The sequence below is a fragment of the Daphnia pulicaria genome, chromosome 8, assembly GCF_021234035.1.
Source record: "Daphnia pulicaria isolate SC F1-1A chromosome 8, SC_F0-13Bv2, whole genome shotgun sequence".
In the NCBI taxonomy this organism is placed as follows: domain Eukaryota; kingdom Metazoa; phylum Arthropoda; class Branchiopoda; order Diplostraca; family Daphniidae; genus Daphnia; species Daphnia pulicaria.
Genome location: NC_060920.1, coordinates 6,393,799 through 6,411,849, shown reverse-complemented (window position 1 = coordinate 6,411,849; position 18,051 = coordinate 6,393,799). Strand labels below are relative to the sequence as shown.

Sequence of the window (18,051 nt, the reverse complement as noted above, 5' to 3'; positions counted from 1 at the left end):
GCTGTAATTTATTCATTATTGATGAAAGGAGAAGCCAAGAAGGCGTTACCCTAGTTTTTAAATACGTGCGGTATCTAGATTTTAAATTTAAACTTTGTGTATTCAATTTATACCGCTAGATGGCGTACACGCTCAGAATTGATTACATTTCAGACGAAGCCGCAAGGGGCTGTAAAATCGACGACAGCATTTTGTGATATTTTCACGATTGTTTGTCGTCTGTTACATTGTAAAACTTGTGTGTACGTTTCTGTGTCGTATTGTTTGGCGCGTTTTTGAGAAAGAATCATTATGGATTCATTACAAACGCTCACTCCAAAAGCCGGTTCAGAAATTGATACCGAGTTAGAGGAGGAGATCCAAGGAGGAATGGCTGGCCCTTCGAGTCTGAATGCCCAGCATCAACGACGAAGGTTTGCATTAGCCGAATCAACACCAACATTATCATGAAGCCACGTTGCTAATGCTTTCATTTTTTTTTACCAGTTCTACTCGCTCTATCAAACGAAGAAAGTTTGACGATGAGCTCGTCGAATCAAGTCTCAATATGGGAGGTTCAAATTTGACTCCAATCCCTGTACGTGGTACCAGGAGCAGATTTTCTATCAGTGGTGGGTTTTTTTCCTTTCAGATCTTTCATTTGTGATGAGCAAATGATGTCACAGTCTAATATGATATCACAGTTGATGAAGGGATTACTTCAAGTTCAACAGTCATTCCCTCCAACAGTATGGTCAATTTGCCTTCCATTTTACAAGAGACAAGAAGAAAGGCCAGTAAAGTTAAACAAGTGAGTCAACAAATAGTTTATTACAGTTTAACAGTGACATGCATCTTCAATCACAATTTTGCATTAGGCTTTTCGAAGACCTAGGAGACCAAGAGCTTCTCAGCCAACAGCAACCAAAGATCTTGGTCGCTGGAAACCCACCGATGATCTCTCCCTTATTACAGCTGTTCAGCAGGTACCCCAAGATGGACTTTGTTGGTTGATTCTCATTCTAAAAGTTATTAATATGTATGATTTTGCAGACTGGTGACTTACTTGCAGTTCACAGAGGTGTAAAATTCTCTTGTCACTTCACTCTAACTGAAATCACTGAACGCTGGTATGCTCTGCTTTACGACAAGTCGGTTTCACGATTGGCACTAGCCGCATTGAGAAACCTACATCCACAAACCGTGGCTTCCGTTCAAGCTAAAGCACTGTACACCAAAGCCGAGGAACAATTACTTGCCACCACATCTTCAGTACGACGCTTATTTTAATTTTTCATATATTTCTAAGAAAACATCTTTTCATTCAAATCTTTTTATAGACCAGCCAGCCAACATTGGAAACCTTTGAAAAACTGCTTCAGGATAATGCAACAGTTTTCCACGCGGCCCGTACAGCTCAAGCACTTCAAGCCCATTGGCAACTTATGAAACAGTATCACTTGCTACCTGATCAGTCTGGTAAGTTTCTCTGTTTTAATTAACAAGGAAAGATTAATAATGGGGAATATGTTGGGTTCCTTAGTTCAACCACTCCCTAAAAGTGATCACGTCGTCTCGTTCACTGACGCCGACGAATTATTACGCGATTCTGAACTGGTGAGCACGGAACGTGACGAAGTTCTCGAAGCCGAATTAGCACAAAATGATCGGTAATATATAACAGCTGTCTTGCTTCCACTCGTTCAATCTTCAAACGTTTGTTTTCTTACTCATAGGTTGGCCAAAACGGAGATAAAACAGTTGGAGAATGAAGTCGGACGCTGGCAAGTCCTCGTCGAGGCTGTAACGGGCATCAGTCCTCCAGATTTCGACGCGCAGACTCTTGCCGTACTCCGTGGAAGGCTTGTTCGATATCTTATGCGTTCCAGAGAGGTAAAAAAAAAAAATTTTTTTTTTCAATTGCATTTGCTGACACATTTATTTAATAGGTTACATTTGGTCGAACAACTGCTGGTGGCACAGTTGACATTGATTTGTCTCTGGAAGGACCCGCCTGGAAGATCTCAAGACGCCAGGGGGTCCTTAAACTTAGAGCGTCCGGTGAATTCCTTATCAGTAACGAAGGTCGCAGACCATTTTTTGTTGACGGTAAACCAGTCTTATCTGGAAGCCGAAGTAAACTGTCCAATAATTGTGTCTTAGAGGTAAACAAATACTTAGAAATTTTATTTAGCTATTTTTTATTCACTCATGCTTTTCTGTTTGATTTAGATTGCCGGATTGAAGTTTGTGTTTCTCATTAATCAAGAGTTGATTAATGCAATCCGGACAGAAGCTGCGCGAGGGAACGCTCCAATCTAATAAGCAAAACAATGATGCAAAACGCTCGACTCTTTACTCCCCACCATACCGGAATCTGTTTGTTCGATCACATGCTAGCCGTGCAATGTAATACAAGTTGCGAATTTCCGCTTGTCGTCATGGCGCAGCGAAGTTCGTTAATTCAGTCACTCATCGACTTGTATTTTTCTCACATTTTTTCATTGGTTGAATTGAAGAAGCAGAAAAGAAATGTTATGCTTATTTTGTTGCGTTGGTACATACGATAGGTGAGTTAAGGTATCGGTAGTGTCGGTGGCGTGCAGTGGATGTGGCTGCAGTCGATCCGACAACCAATGTCGATGGAAGAACAAACATCCCCACCCGTACTTAGATAGAAGCCCTTGGTGCAAGTGCCGGCGTCGATGGTCTCTTTCGCCTCCCATTCAGCGTCCGATGCCGTGAAGTGAGCCGTGGAAAGAGGTCGCCATCGCGTTGGATGTTTTTCCCCGACCCTCACCTGCAGTTAGAAAGAATGAAATGAAAATATTACGATCTCTAGTGCAATGGACGATTTGATACCCATCCATTGCCGAATAAGGCTTGTCGATTCTGATGGGCGCTGCAAACATCTCGGCGAAAGTCTTCGATGAACGAGTACAAATGTTTCAGGAGAATACCTCCAGCTCGCGTTTTCAACGTACCCAAACGCCACCAGTCGTCCGTTCCTGGACGTTTAATCCAGCCGGTATAGCAGGAAAGATGTCCTTCTCGATGTGCTTGGACGAAACAGGCCACAGTTTCGTCCAATTTCCACGGCAAAGGAGCCATCAATTTGGCTCCGGTTCCTTCACCACCAAAACGGTCTACCTGGACGCCACATCCGACGTTTTCCACCACAACTCTGTCACTCGGGTTTACTCGATGGGGATCGTCGCCAGTTATCGGATCCCAGACAGAAAATAGCGCAATCTAGTCTCGCAAAACATAGAAAGTGTTCAATTGAAACTTAGAACAATTGGAGGAAACAAATGACCTTATTGTTATGTTTCATATCGTCGGTCAGCTGCTGAATCCCAAAGTAGCCACAGCTCCAACCGCACACCATGAAGTAAGACCCGGATGTTGTTCTTTCTACCGTGACTTCGTTGTAGAACAAGTCGACGCACTCGTCGTCTGGTTGGAATCTGAGATGAACTGACCGGGCAGCGCAACACTCACCTAATTCCAAATAATGACCAATGTAGTTTGCAGACGAGGTTATTCGATTGAACAATTACTGTTCGATGAAGCCATTGCTTGATTATGGATTAAGCTGGACGAAGTTGAAGTAGAGAAACTGCAAATGCAAGGACAGACCGTGCAGCGTTCAAAAGAAAATTGAAAAATGGGACACTGAGGTTTTCAAGACTCTGCTGACAGGAATTGGCAATATGAATAATTGACTGAAGTTGTGATTGTGAAACCCAGAGGTGCGGCAGTGCCATATGGTTAGCTTGTCTTCCCGTCCGTGAGCGTACTTTCACGCAAACAGATGGCATGGTGTATTAGTATGGTGGGGGAACTTTGGTTGGAATCGGCTATCTCGAATGAAGCCAGTTTCCGGACAAGAGGCGGAGCTTAGTGAAAAGTAAAAATTCTTAACAGCCAATTGGAGGGCTGGTCACCTATTGTCGGTGCCCTCTATGAAACAAAATAATAATCTTTTGTAAAATATTCGTCTGTAAAATAGTATATATATTTAACATTTTCGATAGCAGACATCAATCGGTTGTCGTAGTGGTTATCGAAACGAGCTACGATACCAAGATAGAAAAATTCGAATACCAATTACATCATTTGTTTTTTTTTCATTTTTGTTGCCTATTAATTTTGAAATAATTTAAGCTGGAAAAATAATACTTAATTACTGTTATTGACTCATTTTTTACGATTTTATAGCTTTATAAGTACATAAGCAAAGTGCAATGGGACTTGGAAAATTTTCAAACCGTTTATAGCTCATAGTTCACCCAATTGTCCACCAGGCAGCGCTGATCATAGGTGACCACTGGCTTCAGCCGAGATAGCCGATTCCTACCATAAGTTCCCCCCACCATACTAATACACCATGCAGATGGCGCCTGTTTGAAAGAGGTTAGAGGTATATGTATACACAAAATATTTGTTTTCTATTTTTACTTCTTGCCTTTACCAAAATGGAAAGGCGTTGACGTTCTCGTATTAAATGTGTTAATTTTTTTGGGCGAGATGGAGGAATATGGAACTATTTTGTTTGGGATGTGTGACGTTCAGGCCAGTGTCTGGGGACTTTCAGGCCAGTAAAAAAAAATATGAGTGAATGAACACATGAATGTTTGATGTACCGGTATGGCGACCGTAGAACTCCACCGACAAAAGAACCCCAATATTTTTAATATTTTCCAAAATTTCTTTGTATGCGACAGTAGAATTCCAAAGAAATACGAACTCCTTTTTAAAATATTAATTAAAATACCCGACAATAGACCAGTGCGCGACAATAGAACTCCATTAATTCTATAATTATTTTCATGCTCGACAATATAACTCCATTGAATTTTAAATATCTTAAATGTTCGTTAGAACTCCAACGAAAAATTATTCGCATGCCCGACAGTAGAACTCCACTTTTCTTCAAATATGCAGTGCGCTCTAGTGTCCAAAGACGCTATCGCACTCGGTCTCCAGAGTCTGTGACTATGACATGCCCTGGAAATTTTTTTTTTCTTGGTCGTTTTTTTTTATCGCCAAAGTTAAAGATACTTTTAATGATTGATAGCTTTTTCGCTTTTCGTGATCATCAATTTATCATCAAATTTACGTTTGATTTCGTAAGTCAGTGAGAAATATTACTCGGTAACTCTTTCAGAGGTAAGGAGTAATAGTATAGTCATTTTAGCCGAAAAAGGGGGGTGTACCGCAAACAATTAATAATTAGAACTTTTTTTAATGAGCACTATTTCTACATACCTTTTAAGTAAGTGTGTGAAAAAATTAAAAAATCGTACGTAGGGATCACATATAAATTTTCAATTAAAAATTAGAAAATAAGAAATGGGGGTCTAATTTTAAATATTTTTTTGTTTTTATTACAGGTAATCAAACTTTATGTGTTAATAAACGTGTGTTTCTAATTTGAATGTTTTTTGTGTAGATTTACTTTTTTTTTATTTTAAAGTTACTGAAATTGGTTTCCGCGTCGAAATTTTTTCGCCGTGTTTTAACACGGCGCTTATGGCGCTACGCGTCTTGTTAAAATTGATGCTACATAAAAACTAAATAACTTAAAAATCCCCAAATAGTCTAGTTTTGTAGCCAATATAACCTAGTTTACTTTGTATTAATTATATCTTATGAATATAGCACAGTAGAAAAGTTATTCACATTACAAAAAAAACTACCCTTTTTTAGGTTTTTCCAAATTCAGCAAAATTCAAGTTGCTTTTACAACACACCCGCCAGGTGACATTTTCGGGGGGGGGGGGCGCTGCAACGTTTACTCGACTACAACTCTACAATTGAAACCTATTGTTATTGTTATACAAAAATTCAAAAAGCTAGCAGACACATTTTGATATCAATAACAATAACAATCAATTGTAGAGTTGTAGTCGAGTAAAAGGTTATATTGGCTACAAAACTAGACTATTTGGGGATTTTTAGGTTATTTAGTTTTTATGTAGCATCAATTTTAACAAGACGCGTAGGCGCTATGTTAAACACGGCGAAAAAATTTCGACGCGGAAACCAATTTCAGTAACTTTAAAATAAAAAAAAGTAAATCTACACTAAAAACATTTAAATTAGAAACACACGTTTATTAACACATACAGTTTGATTACATGTAATAAAAACCAAAAAATATTTAAAATTAGACCCCCATTTCTTATTTTCTAATTTTTAATAGAAAATTTATATGTGATCCCTACGTACGATTTTTGAATTGTTTTACACACTTACTTAGAAAGTAGATAGAAATAGTGCTCATTAATAAAACTTCTAATTACTAATTGTTTGAGGTACAACAGCTAAAATGACTATACTATAAGGACTTAAGATGTCGTCTGAGATAAAATTGAAAAGCTATAGGGCTGTTCGTCATCTTTTTGACATTTGTTTCCATCTGGCAACTGAGCCATTGTTGGAATTTATTATCTGCTAGAGAGCCTCAGGCTTTGTGCCCCGCTTGCCGCTTTGTCTGACCCATCCGATGCATCCCATCCGATCTGGGCGTATTGATTTCGAAATTCCTTCGTTATCAGGTAATATTTCAATTTTTATTTCACCTCGATAGTCATTGTAGTTTATTTATTATTAATTTTTAAGTAAAAGGCCTTTTATTTTCAAAGACTATATCCTGCCCCGAGGAAAGAGACCCCCGCGCCACCCCTCTTAGTTTCTTCCTTCGTCTCTTCTTCCCATTCTTCCCTTGGGACAGGAAATGACGATATCTTTTTGTAAACACGGTAGGGACGTTTACAAAAAAAATAATAATAAATAAACTACAGTCAATATCGAGGTAAAATAAAATTTACAAGATTACCTGATAACGAAGTAATTTCGTAATCAAATTATGAATGGAACTGAGATTATTGCAATGGGAAAATTAAAAACTAAAACTAAAACGGGCGAAACTCCATAAGCCGCCATGCAAGAACTGTTACTGGTTCGTGGCCAATCGATTTTTCACAATTTCAGCGAACTGGCAACTTCAGGTGTTAGAATATTCTATATGCCTCGCGCTAGGTGGAGACAACCAACGAACATCTTTCCCGACCCCTCCAGTTTCGGACGCAATTATCTGAAATTAAATATTTCCCATATAGGAATAATTGATAAGGCAGTAGTTTAGTTTTAAAGTACTGTAAACGAAAGAAAAAAAATGGTAGCCGAAATAGGAATCGTCGAAGTGACCCGTCCTCTAGCCTAAGTAGTCCATGGTCCGGTCTGGCACGGTGACGTGAGAAGATGGAAATGAATGCTTTCCGCGACCAAGAGTAAATTTGTATAAGGCCTCCAAGGCTTAGCTGTTGGGAAACAGTTTATTCAAATGGTGTTTAATGACGAAAAAGGAAAAGAAAAACGACGAAACGAAAAAGAAAACTTTACAAATTTTCCGGGTTTGAGTGACAATTTATCCAGATCTTCAAGACTTGTGACTTCATTACCGTCTCCAAAAGCAAGTACTTCGAGATGAGATTGGCGAATTTTTTTGAAATTAGATGCTTTTCTCTCAAAATCATGGCCACTTTCCATAATATGATCCCATCTTCTCGTGTGATGATACCATGAAAGAAGCCTTATGATCCTCCAATTTCCATAATATCAATGATTTTTCCAATACTAATTTCAATTTGAATAACCAGATAATTGGGGTATTGTTTATTGACAACAATCAGTAAAAACTTGCCAATGATATGGTAAATTATTTGATCTTCTGACAGAATAGTCTATGCATCAGTTGAAAGCTTCAGCATTATTTGATTTTCTTGGCACGAATAATCTCCAGTAAAGGTCTTGTTTTCTTCTTGAGAAGTAGTGATTTCAATCTTCTGGTTTCAAAACTTTTTTCGGCTTGAGAATCCAAATCCATGTTAATTCCTATAAGAAATATTACAAATATATGTTTTACCATCATTTTATATTTTGATTGCATAATTTTTGAAATACACTCACATTAAAGTGGGGTAGCCTTTCTTAAAATTCAGCTCTCGTGTTTAAATCCACTCAGTGCTCTTCTGAGCTCATATCCTGGTAGTAGCCTCTCACTATTTTGTAACGAAAGCTTTCCACCATTATCTAGTTGCGCTCCATTCTGATTCGGTACCTAGCGACAGCCTTCACTTGGACATTGCAAAATCTGTCGTCGGCTTCGTGAGGTCCGGAGACGGTTGCGCATGTTTTGACATTAATTGTACAATCTCTCGTGCGTCTCACACCGGCACATTTTCCGCAGAGTGGGGAGGTGGAGCGACAAGACGCCCGAGAGTGGCTGTAGCCTTGACAATTAAGCATCGCCGAACCTCTCTGTCCAGTAGCACTTCGACTAGGCGGTTGTGTTGAAAAAGTCAACCTCGTCTCCCATCAGGGCATAGTCTCTCGTATCCAGACAATTGAAAAATATCTTTACATGGCCTTTTTCGTACCTGGTTTCGTACCTGGTTTTTTGAATATTTGGGTGACGGAGTTGGTTTTTCCTTTAAAAGCTCCATTTTTTAGCATCAGCTCATTTTTTTTCATCCAGAAGAAGGCTTAGATCTACAAACAAAGGAACAGCGGGGTATAGTTTAGATGAACGAGAAATAAATGAAAACAGATTGTTACTACCAATTTTGTTTAGACTCCAATATGCTTTTGGCTCGATCGAAGTCGGCGGGGTTGTTCAGCCGGACGAATACGGTTCCATCTTTCGTTCACATGGAGGACGGCACCGGACCACCGGCGTTTGAATTTAGGAGTTGTTTCACTCTTCTCCAGGGAGAGAAACCTTTGGTAAAATTGGCAACCAGGACTGATGCCGGCTCTACTCAGGTGGCCTGGGCGTATGATGGCCTCATAGGAAAGCCCGATGTTGGAGGGAGCTGGCTGGCCAAAGAGAGCTGCTTGGTGTTAAACTGGTTGATGCTAGTATTGGCGAAGGCCAATTTGGCATTAAGCAGCTCCGATTATATGTTGGAAATTAGTTCGTGTGTTTTAATTTCACAAACTCGAGCACTGCCCCCAGTTTCGTGGTGATAACCTCTTTGCTGAGTGAGTCTAGTCGAGACAGTTTTTTGTCTTCCGTGATACTGTTTAGGTATTCATATCTGAATTTCTTTGGTTCGGAGAGAGTTTCGTCCATGCTATTGTCCGCAGACAACGGGCGCTTTGATTTGCTTTCGGGGTAGGGAAGATATCCTTATTAACAATTATGGCTGAGCCGGCTCCTTTGGCGAGGCAACTGGCGAGTGGCTTTCTGGTGTTCCCAGAAACATGGTTTGCAACAAAATTTTGAGGTTTTCTTGCTTTTCAGGCCTGACAGTTGTTGTTGAGGCAGACTTGCTGTGCTGCAGTTTCCGTATCTAGCGTGGAAATGTCACCACCGTCGCCTTCACTCTTGTTGGTGGCTGGGCGATCGAACGCACAAAATCATGGTTTAATTCTCGTGGGAAGACAAGGAAGAAAAGAAAAGTATGCCCCCCCTTTTCATACTACATTCCTTTTCTCCCTTTTCTTCTCTCGGGCCGATTCTCTGAATATTCGGCCTCTATAACCGTAAACATTAGGAAATAAATTTAATTCTATACAATTTATACTAGAATAAAGCTTATTTTTCACTGCTGATCATTATTTTTCACTTACCTTTCTATTAAAATTATTCCTAATATCCTAGTGTAAACTGTTAATTTACAATTAATAGTTTCGTGGGAAACAATTTTTCCCCATAAGAAATGCACGGGCGAAAAACGGACTCGGGGAAAACATAGCGAAATCCGCAAGAGTGCGTTCGCAAACAAGGGGGGGGGGAGTACGCGTCAGTCACTTCCTCTATCATATGCCACAGGGTCGAGCATGTTCCTGTCTGGAGTTCGTCTGCCATACTTAAGGTGCTTTCACACTTCCAGGAACGCAACGTTACAGAGAAAAGCGCAGCGTAGCGCTACCTTGTGTCACAAGAATATTTAGTGTAAGCGTAACGACGTTTTAAACTCCTCCCCACGCTAGTAAGAGCGTTGAACAATGCCAACACCAACGCAGTTGATGTAGATTCTATCAGCCCGCTACATCTTTTGGCCCACAACTAATGCAAAGACACCTTTTATTGGGTTCAGATTTCTTCAAAATCACAAAAAAATCCTGGATGGGAATTTTGTAAAGGATCAACGGGATTACCGATGGAATTCTTTTCACCGTACAATGTCCGTCAGCAATACCCGCATCTGGAATTTCAGCTTCTACTCGAGAATTTCTTTAAACGCTTTATGCTCAGCGACATCATCCTTATTTAACATCACTAAAAATTCTTGGAGATCTTTGCGCCACAACGGCCACATATCAGTGATTTTTTTAGATAACTTCACATTACCATATCTTTTTATATTTTTTCTTCAAATATTCCTCTTTTCCTCAATTCATTATATAAGGTAAAAAAACAAATGACCATCTGAAACAAGTAGAAGTAATTGCCAACATTGGCATTACCTTCCGTATTAACATCATTATTTAGATTCTTTTTCAAGGCAAGAATAAAATTTTCTTTATCTGGCGATTGCACACCAGCCAGTAGGTGGGTGTCATTGAGGTTCCAATTGTCGGCGCATTCATATCGCCAAAACGAGACCGCCGCTTGATCGTTTACTGCCATACGTAGGCCGTAAACTCCATGGTGAAATCCATTTCGATCGGACAGGATTCAAACCCGTACTAACTCCATTGATCTGGCCTTTTATTAGATCGTACATGATGGAAGGCACAGAAACCTGATCAGGTAGTTGTTCCTGAAAGGGTTATGCCATCGTCAGTCAGCCATGGTCCATAAAGTATAAGGAATTAATTTGCGGATTTCCAAGCTTGAGTCTTCCAAGCGGCGGATAATTTCAACGGTTTGGGTTCTGGTGGTGCTGGAGGTGGTCCTAATAATACCGAACCTTCGTTTTTGATCATAATCTTTGAATATATGTACCTATTGGACGCAATGGTAAAAAAATGAGGATAAATTGATGTTGATGTGTTCATTATGTAAGACCTTATTGTTCTTGTATACTGTGTAAGGGATGAGCAGTCGTGAAAAAGAAATTTTCGTTTGCTGGCATCCCTAGTTTATTCTTTCCGTTGAATGCTTCTAACTTTGTGCCTGTCTTTGACTGCCGAGATAAAATGTCGATAAGAGCTGTGTACTAGTAAAGACTTAGTTTGCGTAGGCGAGTTCTATAAGCGAAATGAAGATTTTCAGGGTACGACAACAATTTTTCGCGGTGTGACGTAAATGATTGCTGTTGAATTAACATCGTCGTCTTTTTGTTGTTGCGTCGATCCAAGAATGATAGGATCTTTTTCAATTGGCAGTTGCTTGAAGATGTCTAGATCCTTGTCACGATTTGTTGTCTGGCCGCCACTTTTTCCTGGAAGGCCTTCATTTTAGACGAATCGAATCTAATTCGAATTGGTGACGTTAATTTCGTTGATCTCGTTGTCTTGTGACTCTCTGAACGGTTCCTTTGGTAAAATATCAGGAATTGCTTCGTCTGTGGTATTTTTTATGTAAAAGTAGTTTCGGGGTGTTGAGTTACATAAGAAACGGCAGCATATATGTAAGTCACTCAGAAAGTTCCGAACGAAAGGTAAGCAGCTGCAGCCACAGGTCAAGATATTTCAGATGCGCCGTTAAGATCATTAGCTATTCTGTTAAGATAGTATATGCCAGTACGAATGATACTACTTCTCTCTCGAATCAATGACTGCTCGATGAATTGTCGAGTGTTTTTCTTGTAGGGTAAAGGAGTGGTAGAAAATGGGCCAAAGCAATAAGGGGCTTGCTAACATGCTTCAGCAAGTAACATAATCCAGTCTTGCCTTGCGCATCACTGCCAAGGATAGCCGCGTTTGTGTTGCTCCCCAGTACGGCTAAAACCAGTGGATTTCATTCGATTACAGTTGCGTTTAATTTTTGGGAGATTTTGCTTTTTTCTTCTTATTCTTTCTCCGCCAAGAGGTAAAATTGTTCGTGCAATTCTGGTGGTAAAGCTAATTTCCCAATCAATATAGGTGGTAATTTGCGATCCTCAACGGAAATTTGACAGTGGTGGTTGAATTGTGGATCGAATTCTATAGTACATTATCATTTGTCTATCTCACAATGCAACATGCACCCGTTAAAAATTCCTTCTTTATGTGACGGATTTTGCTGGTGGAGAAATAGAAGGAAGCACTTGATCGAAGGACACTTTTGATCAGCTCTATTTTTGCTGACGCGATGCGGATGATTGCCTCAGCAATGTAGTTTTTCAGAGCAGGGATGCCACCTGCAGTAAGTTAGGCGTTAACCATTCCCAAAACATTGTTATGAGATTCATCTGGGCAGCGATGGGTTTCGATTCAAAATGAAGTATCTGCTTGGCTGTTGGTGGATGATGAGTTATTTCCAACGATTGCCATAATGATTTTGGACAGTTTCGACATTCCTAGATTTTTAAATTGCCCGAGAGGATATCTCTGCTGAGAGTCATTGTGATTCAGTTTCAGTCTTTTCACCATCGCACTATCGAAATCGAATTCGATATCTAAAAATACACATGATTAACAGTTAACTTAATAAAATGTGAAGAACAACAAACTACATACAAACGAAAACAAATAGCTCACTTCAACTCTAATTATGATAAAAAATTACACAACTTTACCACTATTGACTGAAAAATCCCTCTTTTTCTGTTACCATTGGATATGGCTTTATTTGTCTTCACTGTTTCGTGCCGACAAAAACAACATAACACAAATAATGTGGTTTATTAATACAATGTATGTTATCATAAAACAACTGACACACCTTTCCCACTATGTGATTACAAAAATACTCTCCGTTGGTCACCATTTCATATGACTTTAGTCTCTTTACTCGTAAATGGATCACAACACAAATACTCGATTGGACAAAACACAAATAAACAGCGTGCCCTAAATCTGAAAAGAACTTATTTATAGCACCTGTTGACCTCTAGATTAATCTGAACCCACGAGACCAAAAGAAAATGACTGTAGTCAAATACATGAAGTATGAAACTCAACGAAATTTACCTATACAATGTTTTGCAAAGCACCAGCTGTTGTGCCTTCTGTAGGCAAAAAATTTTCCTGGCACATTTTTTTTTAAAGAATGACAGCATTATCGAAATGTCACTACACAGTTACACTATACCTTCCACTTTCAACACTTTTCGGGTAAGAACCTTTTCCCTTACTGGCGTTCTAGATTCAGTAACTACAAAAATTGCAATCTGACTCTTTTTGTAAACAACAGTTTTATATCCGAAAATAAAACAACGAAAGCTGTTTGGATTCATTTTGTGATTAACGCCACTGTATGTCTTTCTTTAAAATTCTATTAATTGGTGTAATCGGTTTTAATTGGACAAGGTTGGGATGTTCGAACTGAAGTGGTTTGTAATCATATGTGCTACGTCATATTGGCTGGGATTAGAATTTGTGTTCTAAAATGTGAACACAGATCTTTTGTTTATTTATTAATGGTGCTATTTTACTTAGTTGCATATGTGAATGAAGTGTTACGTGTTTCTGTGTAATATGAGTAATGCGAGTCTGGTTTCTTGGCTTGGTTTTTGAAGTTCTTTGATGTGTTAATGATTACGTGTGTGTTAAGTAATTGGTCTAGAAACATGTTTCATTGTTCTTCTAACGTTGTAGACTTCTACGTGATGTGGAATAGTGAATATTTTGTTGTAGTTATTATGCATAGTAATGAATGTATAATCTTTTTAGAGAATGAAGTTTTTAAAATATTCGTTTAATGGTGGTATTTACTTTTATTATATTTAGTCTTAGTTGTGGTAATTGAGGCGAAGAATTTATTTACAGTAATATCGTTCTCGTAGCAATTGTGATGGATGGGATTTTTTATTTTTTATTTCGAAAAAATTGTGTTATTGTGACAATATATTGCAATTTATTTCAAATCATTTTGAAAAATTTTATGGTATTTAGTATGTTGAAATTGATTGAATTAAAATATTTAGTTTCTACGTAAACGTTATAATTTTTAATTTCTGTTGGTGTTGTTTTCAGTTTTTTTTCCATTTATATATTGTTTCCAGGTTTTATTTTTCGTCGATAATTTTAATCTGTTAGACAATTATTTATTTCGTTTCCCTGTTTAGTTAATGTTTTTCTTCTTATTATTACTTATATATTTCCTTTTTTGACCACTGTTAGTGATGATGTATTGTATTTGAATTTTTTAATGTATTCTGCACTACCAAGTTGTATGCTGTGTTGGGCAGGAGTTTCTCGAAATGCTGGCTGTCTTCATTCCATTCATCAATAAATTCCTATTGCAACAGATTTGCAATAACTTTTCATGTTTTTCTTTTATCAATGATTATCTTTACTCTTTTTCTGGATAATTGATCGCCATAGATTAAAATTTCTTTTTTTTTATGTGTGTCAAATGTTTTTGTAAGAAAGATGCGTCGTGGATCATGCAGTTGATGTCTGTATGGAGTTGAATTCGTAAATATGTTTATTTTTTTACATAGTAAGAGACTGCTTTTGTTTATTTAACTATCATGGTGGTAGCTTAACGGTAAAGGATTTTTTGGGGAAAAGTGAAACTAGGAACTGTCTTGTCCTCGGGGAACCGAACCAAATTTGGAGTTTAGTTTTGAGTTATCTATATTTAGTTAAGAAATTACATATGTATTTACTGTGGAATTTCCTCTGTGCGTCAGCTCACACGAATGAAAGCATCACTCTGTGATCTCTCAACTCTGCTTGACAAAGTACTTTTACATCCCAGAAAGAATTTTAATTGGTTTGCCAAAATACTTTTGTCCATGAGAACTTGACGGTGAGGTAAAAAATGCCGCCTGGTGCTGCTGTCTTTGCAGGAAATACTCTTTGTTAGGACTTTGAGCAGTTGCCTTCTCCCACGATATTCCCGAAGAAATCACAACCAGTTTTTCATATTTAATCAGACTGAGGAATGTGTAGTTTTGAGTCATGTCCTGAACCGACTCCATTCAACTTTAAGACGGAAATGACATTAATATGATAAAAAAAATCAAGTTTCAATGATCTAAAATAACAATAACAAAGAATTTTACCATAGAGATTACGTCTTCTTGGGAAAGAAAATGAACTGCTCCATTCTCTGCAGACTGTTATGTTTTTTTCTGAACTTGCAGTGCAGATCGAGCGCTTGAGTGCAAGGATTCACACAATTTGGTTGTATTTAATCGTGGGAAAACGAATTGCCATAGTCAAACCACGAAGTAAGATTCATCTGCTTGGCTGAGTCCTGGTAAGAAGTGTTGCCCCCCTATACCCTAACCGCGGGACTGCTGAGACCAAGCACGCAAGTACATGTGCTTCCCCCCCCCCCCCCCCAAAAAAAAAAAAGCCGGGAGCCAAGTATCACACTGGCCGGTAAAAGCCTATTTTAACAATCCACTTTTTACTTTACTTTTACTTTACTTAATCAATACCATATAGTTAAGTAACTTAACGGGAATGAGCCCGAGTGCAACGAGGAAAAACAGGGGATTTTGTTGGTAAAGTAAATTACCATAAAATATAGCATAATAAATATCAACCATTCTCTACTTTACTTTACCGACCCAAAATCCCGGTATGTAATCACGTTTCGCCCCCCCCCCCCCCTTAGAATCTACATTACTCGCCAACCGACCTTGATTCGTATTTACTTCACGAAGTGACAGCTGTGGTCCACGGTAGCCTAGCCTATTACATGTTAGAAAATCCATGAATATCAACTTTAACACGAAGAAAATTGAATTCCACATTCTGAATTCGCCTTACACATCCACTGAAAACCCTGAAGTATCTCAGAAATCGCCGGCTTGCAAGCTGCAATCAACAAATTTGATAAGGCAGCTTTGTGTCCTGGTATTGTTGATGAGAAAAATCACACCACTTGATACACTGAAATTGGTACTGGATCGTTTGACACTGGTTTTTGGCGTTCTTCTAAGTATGATAATCCCTTGAATTGGTTTTATGGTGGTCGTCTAACAGTAATTGTATTTGTTAGGTGCTCAAAACTGTTGAAGGGGAAAACAACGAAACGCCTCATTTGTGGTAGCTGCCATGCATTCAAAACTAACGTGTTGAAACATAGATTAATACGTTTTAATTAACAAGGTGACCAATTCAGCCTGCATACCAATAACAGGCATCTTACTGCCCAAGAATTGAAAATAAAGTTAAAAGAATACAAGAAAGAGAAAAGAAATGTCGTTCAGAACTTTCTTTGAGCAAACAAGAGAAACAAGTTACATAAATCAAGAGCTCCAGTGTGCTTATGTGTGCTTAAATAACCCATCAATTTTTTCATTAGGATGCCGCTGCTCATTTAACTGCATTGAGGTAAGAATTCCAAGTCTTCAAAGAAGATCCGTCGCGGACATTTAAGACTCTGGAAACGGAACACTTGTAATTCAACAAACCTGGAATAGTCAAACCTCCGTTATTTATTTTGAAACACCATGAGACCAATTGATTTATCGAGCTGCACTTATTTGCCCCTCTTGCGGTCACAAAATGTTACCTTAATTGCACCTAGGTGATCGTAAAGTGACGCAAAATGAAGTGCTCCCAATTAATTTCTCAAATTGAAGTGCTCTCACGCCTCCACTTTCCCATGGGCGTTTCAAAACATTTCGGAAAATGATATTTTTTAATTCTCCAGTTTCCCGATTTTAATTTAAAGATATGGATAAAGCCAATGAAATATTTTGAACCGCCTCTTCGAATTCACAGGAGGAAAAACACTTAATTTTGAGCATCTGTTTTATAGTACTTCATTTTCCGTCACTTTAGCAATCCGTATTAACCTCACAACAATTGTATTGCGCTCTGCTCACACTTTCCCACTTGTTACTACATTTCCGTACATGTACAAGAAACTTCTGTTATTATTTATCACAATTACGACGTCTTAACTAAATCAAAATGCACATCTTAATTGTTATATATTGTTATCTAGGCTAAACGGACGGTTAGGACTATACTTAGACGAGCAGCCTGTAATAACAAACATGGGAAAGAAATGCGATATGACGTCGATTAGCTGTTAGAATCCTAGTTATTGAGCATTAAAAGCCCCAAAGCTTATGCAACTTCAGAAAAGAAAATATTCTGCCACTTCCATTTCTGTCCGTACTCCGCAACATGATTAGCGCAGTGGAGGGTAATTTTGGGTTAAACTATTTCGCAATTAAAGAATTCGAAGATTACATGCGGAATAAGCCTATGAATGACCGCTACTGCAGTCGAATGTGGGATAAAAAAACGATATCGGCGGAGCTCAAATTCAATAAGAACACCTTTAAATTCGAGGGTTTCGTTGGTCACAATCGGGGGAAAACTGAGTTTCATCCGGAAGATAACAGGGCTGAGCCTCAGGATGAAAGATTGGCAGACAACGCTTTGATGCTCATAGTTCAACCATACATGACCATACAACCATACAAAAATCCAAACGATTGGAGTTTTCCCAGCAAAGGGAGCAGTTAAAGGAAAATATCTCTTTAAAATCGTTATGAAGGCATTGACTCTCCTGGAAGAAGTCGGGGCACGTGTTTTATCACTAATGTGATGGCGCACAGACAAACGTCACTGTTTGGAATCAGTTCAAAGTAACGGGAAAGACTGAAGAAGTTGTCAACAAGTTTGCGCATCCTACCCAAGACGAAACACCAGTTTACTCTTTGAGAGACGTCCCTCATTTGCTAAAGAGTTTGATCAATCATTTGTTCAACCCCCAAAATGTCCAGGTATTATCGACACACATAACTCATGCGATGTTATGTAAAAACGTTTATATTATTGGTTTACAGGTTCGTGGTAAAAGAGTTTCTTTAAAATATCTCGAAAAGCTGTTCAAAATACAAAATGATAAGTATGACGCCGTTAGTCGGAGAGGCTTGCGATTGACCCGTAAATGGACTCATGCCCATATATACCCCAACAGCTTCCATAAAATGCGAGTTTTTTACGCTGCCCAAGGACGCTATTGGATATTTCCACTACGACGCGGGA

The 18,051-nt window shown here is 38.6% G+C and overlaps 2 protein-coding genes and 1 long non-coding RNA gene across 3 annotated transcripts; 1 reads left to right on the top strand and 2 right to left on the bottom strand.

The window, feature by feature from the left end:
• Positions 1–168: 168 nt before the first annotated feature.
• Positions 169–2,454, top strand: LOC124352503 (microspherule protein 1-like). Its single transcript, XM_046802031.1, has 10 exons — positions 169–413; positions 487–611; positions 684–790; positions 858–965; positions 1,033–1,251; positions 1,320–1,458; positions 1,523–1,649; positions 1,716–1,872; positions 1,929–2,144; positions 2,212–2,454. The coding sequence occupies exons 1-10, from the start codon at positions 292–294 to the stop codon at positions 2,299–2,301; spliced, it is 1,410 nt and encodes a 469-aa protein (XP_046657987.1). The 5' UTR covers positions 169–291; the 3' UTR covers positions 2,302–2,454.
• Positions 1,380–2,025, bottom strand: LOC124352505. The gene is made up of 2 exons (XR_006921463.1): positions 1,934–2,025; positions 1,380–1,854 (listed from the first exon to the last, which is right to left on the bottom strand). It is a non-coding gene; the product is annotated as an uncharacterized LOC124352505 (long non-coding RNA).
• Positions 2,443–3,742, bottom strand: LOC124352504. Its single transcript, XM_046802032.1, has 4 exons — positions 3,540–3,742; positions 3,296–3,480; positions 2,842–3,231; positions 2,443–2,779 (listed from the first exon to the last, which is right to left on the bottom strand). The coding sequence occupies exons 1-4, from the start codon at positions 3,553–3,555 to the stop codon at positions 2,555–2,557; spliced, it is 816 nt and encodes a 271-aa protein (XP_046657988.1). The 5' UTR covers positions 3,556–3,742; the 3' UTR covers positions 2,443–2,554.
• Between the last annotated feature and the right edge of the window lie 14,309 nt (positions 3,743–18,051).

Bases quoted from the DNA above. Each gene is read 5' to 3' on its own strand.
- LOC124352503 (XM_046802031.1), top strand. From the start codon at position 292: ATGGATTCATTACAAACGCTCACTCCAAAAGCCGGTTCAGAAATTGAT. The intron at 612-683 runs GTGGGTTTTTTT...ATGATATCACAG, and splicing joins GAGCAGATTTTCTATCAGTG to TTGATGAAGGGATTACTTCA. The intron at 1,873-1,928 runs GTAAAAAAAAAA...TTTATTTAATAG, and splicing joins ATCTTATGCGTTCCAGAGAG to GTTACATTTGGTCGAACAAC.
- LOC124352504 (XM_046802032.1), bottom strand. The intron at 3,232-3,295 runs GTCATTTGTTTC...TTGCGAGACTAG, and splicing joins ATATGAAACATAACAATAAG to ATTGCGCTATTTTCTGTCTG. The intron at 2,780-2,841 runs GTATCAAATCGT...TTCTAACTGCAG, and splicing joins CCTTATTCGGCAATGGATGG to GTGAGGGTCGGGGAAAAACA.